Raw genomic sequence first — 8,547 nt, forward strand, 5'->3', positions numbered from 1 at the left:
CAGTTTTAAAATCATTAAGCACTATAAAAATCTAATAGATGGTCATTGCCGTAGCATCAATGGTAATTCTGTCTCATAACTTTGTACCAATATGAGTTTCATGGATGCAATCATCTGTTCTATGTTGACTTTAAAGAGCAGTAACAATGCTTCCGGGAATGCCTCTGAGTTTCAATGCACTATTTTTTTTAATTCACTGACATGATACTGTAAATGCTAATAAATAATTTGACACGTTCTTCCAAGTTCCATAGGCTAATTGTGGAAGATAAAGTATATTCAGTGACAGAAAGTGATTCTGTCATTGAAAAGGCTCATGAATTGGCCCAATATTAATGATTTATTGCACACCTGTGGCCGAAATGCCTAGTTTATTTAGCAAACAATTTCTTTCGGATAGCTTTCCTGAATGCTTTTTTAACATCTTTGTTCCTCAGGCTATAGATCAGAGGATTTAACATAGGACTCACAAAGATATAAAACACAGCTACAATTTTCCCCTGTTCTACAGAAGTCTCTGAAGGGGGCCTCAGATACATACAAAACAGTGTCCCATAGAAGATAGTGACAGCTGTCAGATGGGACCCACAGGTAGAGAAGGCTTTGCGCCTCCCCTCAGCAGAGCGAATACGCAAAATGGCTGCGAAAATGAAAATGTAAGATACAAAAATCATGGTGAGAGAGCAGGTGAGGTTGGCACCAACCACCACAAACATGGCAGTTTCTTTGACATAAGTATCTGAGCAGGCAAGGACTAAGAGAGGTGGGTCCGCACAGTAAAAGTGGTTGATTTCATTGGGTCCACAGAAGGAGAGACGAAGCATCAGGATGGTCTGGACCAGACCATTTGCAAAGCCATAAGTATAAGGAATCACAAGGAGAGAGATGCAGACACCTCTGGACATTTTGCTACCATAGAACAAGGGTTTGCAAATGGCCATGTAGCGGTCATAAGCCATCACTGTGAGCATATAATAACCTGTGATCACCAAGGCAATGAAGAAGTGGAATTGTATAAAGCAACCAATGATGGAAATGGTTTTTCTCTTGGATAAGAAATTCACCAGCATCTGAGGAGTGACATCGGTGGCATAACAGAGGTCGACAAAGGAGAGGTGACTGAGGAAGAAGTACATTGGAGTGTGAAGTCTTGAGTCAGTCCGGATTAACAAGATCATGCTCTCATTGCCAGTCACCGTGATCAGGTAGATGGCCAGGAACACCACGAAAAGGACAGGCTGCAGCTCTGCTCTGTCTGTCAGACCCAGGAGAATAAACTCAGCCACCACTGTGTAGTTCTTTGACATTGTGTTTGATTGGCTTCAAATGAGATCTAAATAAAGGAAATCGAGATTCATGTCTTTTGTCATTCATCACGTCATCTGAGACTTCTTCCTCTTCTCTCAAACTTGTAAATACCCGTGGCATAAAAAGTAGCCTCAGAAGCATGGAATGGATGTTTTCACTATCCACATTAATACAGAGCTCTTTTATATTAAGTGTGGATGAAAAAGGAGCCCCATGCTAACCTGATAAGCTCAGAGAAGGCCTGCAGGGCAGTCTTGCAAACTCAAAAGACCTAAGGAAACCACAAAAGATGGTCTGAAATTCAAACTTTAACTAAAAGCAGTTTATAGTGGGTAGTCATGTCCCAGGCCAGAATCTTCCCCGACAAAGGTCAATCTTTACCTTAATTGAGCCTATTGTCTTTTTGCATCTAAAATAATATACCTGTGAAATGTCAGGGTAACTTGTAACTTCCCTTTTTCCGGACCCCTCAGGGCACAACCAGGGACTGGGACCATAAATCCCTTCTTTCTTATTGTTATCATGTTAATTGTTGACTGACTGTTAACTATTCTGTACTCACCTAAGTAAAGAAGTATGTGTCCATCATTTTACTTTTTATCCAATCCCAGAGGCCTGCCCCACCTTTGCTTTCTCCAACCTTCCTAACCTACCACCAATGGATTTCATGTAACCCACTTAACTCTCCTCCTTAGATTGCAATGTATAAAACACCGTGAAAAACTGCACTTCTCTGGCGCATTATCCCAATACTTTGAGATTCTGCTTCCTGGCAATTGTTGACAGTTTGGCTCAAATAAACCCACAAAAATTCTTTACAGGTTTGAAATTTTTTGCGTTAACATAGGGCAGTATGTTGTTAAATGCTTTCTGCAATTCTATTCATGTTTGAAAAGCCTTTATCTTTTTTTTTTAAACATACTGACATTCTTTTTTTTAAAATATATTTTATTGATTTTTTACAGAGAGGAAGGGAGAGAGATAGAGAGTTAGAAACATCGATGAGAGAGGAACATCGATTAGCCGCCTCCTGCACATCTCCCACTGGGGTCGTGCCCGCAACCCAGGTACATGCCCTTGACTGGAATCGAACCCGGGACCTTTCAGTCCACAGGCCGACGCTCTATCCACTGAGCCAAACTGGTTTCGGCGAAAAGCCTTTATCTTTACTGCAAGTATTTATCACATTTGTTTGCTTAAAATTTCCTTAAACAATACTTTTCAGCATTGCTTTTCTTGGAAATTGTAATCCCATTGTTTTCTCATATACCTGGTTTTGTAGTATCTAAAGCATCAATATTAAAACTCATTTGTTTTTCACAGCTGAATGAACTTAGGGAAGTGAAACTGATGTATAGCACACATTTTTATAAAATTAGAATCTGGAGCTAGCAGTTTTGGCTCAGTGGATAGAGTGTCAGCCTGCTGACCGAAGGGTCACAGGTTCAATTCTGGTCAAGGGCACATACCTTGGTTGCAGGGTCCTCCCCGACCAGGGCCCTGTTGGGGGCACATGCAGGAGGCAACCAATCAGAGTGTTTCTCTCATGTCCATTCACTGTAAAAATCAATGGAAAAAATAACCTCTGGTGAGGATTAATAAAAATTTTTTTTACCATTTTAATCATTTTTTTAATGCACAATTTAGTGGCATTAAGTACATTCACATTTTTTTGTCACTGTCCATATCTAATTCCTTTCATCTTACAAGGTCCCAGGTTCGATTCCGGTCAGGGGCATGTACCTGGGTTGCGGGCACATCCCCAGTAGGAGATGTGCAGGAGGCAGCTGATCGATGTCTCTCTCTCATCGGTGTTTCTAACTCTCTATCTCTCTCCCTTCCTCTCTGTAAAAAATCAATAAAATATATTTTAAAAAAAATGTCTGACATGTAGTAAGCACTTAATAAATTCTAGCTACTATAATTTTTGGTTAAAAAAACCCAGATCCAGTCTAAAACAAGACTCAACATCAAAGTGTGAGCTCCTTAGGAACAAGAAGTTTATCTAGACTGTAGCTACAGCCTCAGTGGAACCTAAACCAGTGTTTTCCCAAATGAAGGCAATTGATTATTATTGATAGAATGAATGTTCTCTTTTGTCCAGTTATCTTCTCATTGTAAATACTATTCCATTGTACATTTAAAATACTTGTACTCTGAGAATAGTCTGATATAGTAGAATTTAATTCAAGATAATTACTAATTCATCAGAATATGTTTCAGCTCATAATTTTATTTTATTGAATAAAATATTTCTAGATCCCAAAATATATTTTACAATACCTGTGAAAGAAGAGCGATTTGCCAATGACAGCATGGGCATAAAAAATCTGAAGAGTTTATAACAGAATTGTTATATAGGGACCAAATCCCTATGGTTCAATTATTTCTAGTAAAAAGTCATTCAGACTATAAACAGCCACTATGGGGTTTTTTTTGGTTTTTTTGCCACTATGGTTTTATTGTTTTGCACATCCTATGTCATCAGAGAATCAAAGCCCCCAAGAAACATGAAGTGATGGGGTTCATTATTTGTTTTAATATGTTTTTATTTTTAAATATATTTTTTATTGATTTCAGAGAGGAAGGGAGAGGGAAAGAAAGATAGAAACATCAATGATGAGAGAAATTTTATTTTTTGCACGTATCTGTTCAATTTGCCCAACACCATTTATGGAATAGATTAACTGTACACCATTGTATGTTCTTGCCTGCTTTCTTATATAATTGAACATGTAAGTGTAGGCTTATCCCTTGCTGTTTTGTTTGTTTGTTTGCACAATATTGTTAAGGGAGAAAATAATGGCAGCTTAGATTAGAAGGAATCTGGATAACCATCCAGTTCAATGCTGATATGGAAGAGTGTTGAACCCCTGCTTTTTCCTACATTCGTACTTAAATTCTCACATCAGTAAATAAAATTCTTTTATTTTAAACTAGAGGCCCAGTGCATTCTTTTATTTTAAACTAGAGGTCCCCTCAGCCCAGCCTGCACCCTCTCCAATCTGGGTCTACTGGCTCCTAACCGCTTGCCAGCCTGCCTGCCTGATCGCCCCCAACTGCTTCTGCATGACTGCCTGATCGCCCCTAACTGCTTCTGCCTGCCGGCCTGATCACCCCCTAACTACTCCCCTGCCGGCCTGATTGACGCCTAACTGCTCCCCTGCTGGCCTGGTCATCCACAACTTCCCTCCCCTGCTGGCCTGATCGCCCACAGCTGCCCTCCCCGAGGCCTCACCATGCAAAGCAGCCATTGGGCCCCACCTCCACTGCGCGTGTGACCATCTTGTGGTGGCCATCTTGTGACCATGTCGCATGCGAGGATGCAAGGACCACCTAGGCTTTTATTAGTATAGATGGTGGGATCTGGGTGATCCTGGAAATATGCAGTTTTTGTTTGCTTGTTTTCTTACTCACAAAATTAATAATTGTTCATCTTAGAAATTTGGTACATAGATATAAAGAAAAAGACTTACTTTTCTTTAATTCTAGTATTTTACAAGTTATCATAATGTATACATTGTTGTGCCCTTCTTTTTTATCATGGTACCTTGCGAAAAGAGGGCTGCCTATATTTAATGCATCACTACCTTGCTTTTTCTTATTTATAACACAAACGTTACAATGAAAAATCTTCTTCAAGGGCTTTATTATGCCTTCTGCACATTCTTAAAATTAGAGTAGCTGAGTGAAAGTGTACAAATATTTTTTTAAGACTCCTTAAAATATAATGTTAAATTGATTTCCAGAAAAGCTGTATATAATTGTTTTCCCTGATACCCTTAATAGAGAAAGTGCCAGTCTTCCTGAACTCTCTTAAAGGTAAATACACAAAAGGGTATCTTATTTCATATTTTTATTACTAATCTTTTGACTAATTAATGTTAGCATTTTTGTATTTGTATCAGTTTTCTATACATAACCTTCTACATTTATTTATATCACAGTGTTCTAGTAATTTGATTGATTTCTTTGATCTTACCCTATCTTAATAAATGTACAGCCTTATCTTATCTGGAGCAAATACTTTCCAAAACATTATTTGCCTCTTAATTTTAAGTAGCTTTATGATTAAATTTGAATGACTCTTCAACTATTAATTTCTCCACTGCAACTAACCTCAAAAATATGTGTTCTTGATTATTTAAAATTTTAATATTTATCTTAATGCAGATCAACATACACTTTTTTCAGTGTTTCTCAACTCACAGCTAAGGAGTATGTGTGGACATGTCAATTCTTTGGGGAGACAGTTGCTAACAAAGGACAATCTAGTTAGGTATAAGATTCTGTGTTTAGATATCTTTGTTGAAAAATAATGTTGCATTATGGACACTAGAATGGTGCAAAAATAAATATTTGTGTAAAAGTGCTAATCAATACACAATATTAAGATGCCAAGGTTACATGTTGTTCTCCTTAGTGATGTCACAAGCACCTATCTGCTTTTCTAGCAAAAAATAAATTTAAAAAATTACCTATAAACTTTCATTCTTAGGCAGATCTTATTATGACCTCCATTCCATACATATATCCATCAAATCTGGGGACCAAGTTATAGCAATACTACTAAAATTAAAATATGTTTGTATATTTTCCAAATAATTTACAATGGATATTTTTGTATATGTAGCCGTATTTTATTTTCATGTGATTTTCATATACTTCCTAGATGAAACCATCATATGCATAATTTCTGGGTTAAAAATATTGAATACCTAGAAGTATCAAATTTGCATTCTCTAAGATAAATTTGAAAGAAAAAATAATGAAGATGGAATTTCTCTAATAGGAGTTAGCACGGTTTAAATCTACATTATTTGCAATAATTTGGCTTAAAGCACATATATAGATGAGTGAAAGGAATAGCAGAGTTAGGCCAGAAATACATTTATTTAGTGTACAATGAAGATTCACATCAGTGGGTAAACAAAGGTTTGCTTAATAAATAATAGAAATAAATGGGTTAAAAATGTGAGTAAAAAATTTTAAAACATTATAAAATCCAAGATTGTATCCAGAGTAATTTAAGATAGTTCTATAAAATATGGTCCTGAAATATTAATAATATAATATAGATACTTGATTATTAAATTGAGGATTGAGAAAACTACAAAGCAAAAGATAATTGATAAAGATTTTCTAAATAAAACTGTAAATATTTTTATGTGAGAAGTTATCAGAAATAATATGAAAGGCACTCATCAAACTGATTATGCTCTTTATTTGTCAAATATACATTTCAAAAATTCTTCTGTCAAAATAAAATAGAATCCCTACCTAAGAATTTCAGTTGAGACAACAAAGAAGCAAATAATCTTAAAAGGATGATATAGTTAAATGATTATTAAATGATTATTATCAACTATTACTAGTCATAGGTATAAGGTGTTAAAAACTTTCTGGAGAACATTTTACCCATAGAAAAATTTAGCAAGAGCTTTGAATATGTACAAAACATTTAATTAAGCAATTACATTTCTAGGTATCTATTCTAAAGGAGCTATCAAAGAAATATGTACATAAATACTAGATAGTCTTAAAAATAATAGGATACATCAACACGTTGGAATAATATTTTGCAAGATAAATCAAGTAGAAAAAATACACCAAAATATTGAAAAGAGTTCTCTTTAAGTAGGAAATTACAAGTAAATTTTGCTTTCATGTCTTATATCTTTTGATATTTTTCACTTTGTTTTTTTCTACCACTAATATACATTTATTAGTTATTTAATAACTAAGTTCAATATGAATTAACTATTAAGTATTATACTACATTAAAATAGTGTCTATAAAAATATTTAGTCTATATAAAGTACAAACAATATATTATCAAGTTAACATCAGTGCCCTTACTTGTATATGGTAAATGATTCCAATTTTGTTTTATTAATATTGAGAAGAAATGCAAAAAAAAACAAAAGAAATTATCTGCTGATAAATATTGCTTTTTTTTCTGTCTGCATTTCCAAGTTATCTATAATAAACCTGTGTGCTTTTGCAATTTGGACAATATATTCATAAAATGCAGTCTAAATAGGTCTACCATGTAGCAAAATGGCCTTCTTTACATGGGAAGGTAAGACAATTCTACTTATATTGCACACAAGTTATTACGTTTACCTGAAATATCAGAGGGAATCTACATTAGTGTATAGCAATGACCACGTCAGTTTATTGTCCCCAACATGCCATCCAGCATTTGCAGTGTGTTGAGGAGTTTAACCACTGCACTGTGAGTTGGAAAGAGAAAGAATGGGAAATCAATGGATTTATCTGTGTGCTACTTAGTGGCTGAGTGACGTTGGGTTGGCCATTTAATCTTTCTGTGCATAAGACTCCAAATGTTATAAAATGAAGATAATTTTCTACTAGTTCATTTGTGAAAATTAAAAGGTAGTGATGTAAAAGTTAGCATTAAACTAAAATAGAGTATCACATATTATGCTTGTTAATTTATGTTCTATTTATCTCTAACGAAATTTTGAGGTAGCATTCAATGAAAGATTTAGACAATAGAAAAAGTTCAATGCAGTGTTATGTTACATTATCTAAGATTTAAAAGCAGCCCATGTGTCCATCAATAGATGAGTGGGTAAGAAAGCTCTGGTACATTTATATAATGGAGTACTACTCAAATGTAAAAAAGAAGGGAATCTTACCTTTTGTGACAGCATGGGTGGACCTGGAGAGCATTATGTTAAGTGAAATAAGCCACTCAGAGAAAGACAAGTACCATCTTATTTCACTCATATGTGGAATCTCACAAAGTAAGATAACAAGCAGAATAGAGACAGACTCATAGATAGCAGGCTGACAGTTGTCGAAGGTGCAGGGGTGGTGGGCTGGGAGAGGTGGTGGTGGAGGGTTTGAGTACAAAAGGAAAAAAGAGAGAAGAACTCATGGACACAGGACAACGGTGTGGTGATTGCCAGAGTGAAGTGGGGGTGGGAGTGGGGTGTGGAGAAGGGTACAGGGGGGATAAATGGTGACTGAAGGAGACTTGACTTTGGGTGATGAACACACAATACAATATACAGATGATGTATTATACAATTGTACCATCTGAAACCTATATAATTATATCAACCAATGTTACCCCAGTAAATTTAATAAAAATTTTTTAAAAAGCAATTGGAGCTGGAAACTCTATTACATTTAGAACCCCTCTCAATTATTTCTAGGCTCTAATCATTATTTTATCACAGACACTGGTAATTTCAAATTAACTGATGC

At 35.5% G+C, this 8,547-nt stretch overlaps 1 protein-coding gene across 1 annotated transcript; it reads right to left on the minus strand.

The window, feature by feature from the left end:
* Positions 1 to 371: 371 nt before the first annotated feature.
* LOC102760112 (olfactory receptor 1030) lies at positions 372 to 1,307 on the minus strand. Its single transcript, XM_006756313.1, has one exon. The coding sequence runs from the start codon at positions 1,305 to 1,307 to the stop codon at positions 372 to 374; it is 936 nt and encodes a 311-aa protein (XP_006756376.1).
* Positions 1,308 to 8,547: the final 7,240 nt, after the last annotated feature.

Source organism: Myotis davidii, unplaced genomic scaffold (genome assembly GCF_000327345.1).
Source record: "Myotis davidii unplaced genomic scaffold, ASM32734v1 scaffold874, whole genome shotgun sequence".
NCBI classification, from domain to species: Eukaryota; Metazoa; Chordata; class Mammalia; order Chiroptera; family Vespertilionidae; genus Myotis; species Myotis davidii.

Bases quoted from the DNA above. Each gene is read 5' to 3' on its own strand.
- LOC102760112 (XM_006756313.1), bottom strand. From the start codon at position 1,307: ATGTCAAAGAACTACACAGTGGTGGCTGAGTTTATTCTCCTGGGTCTG.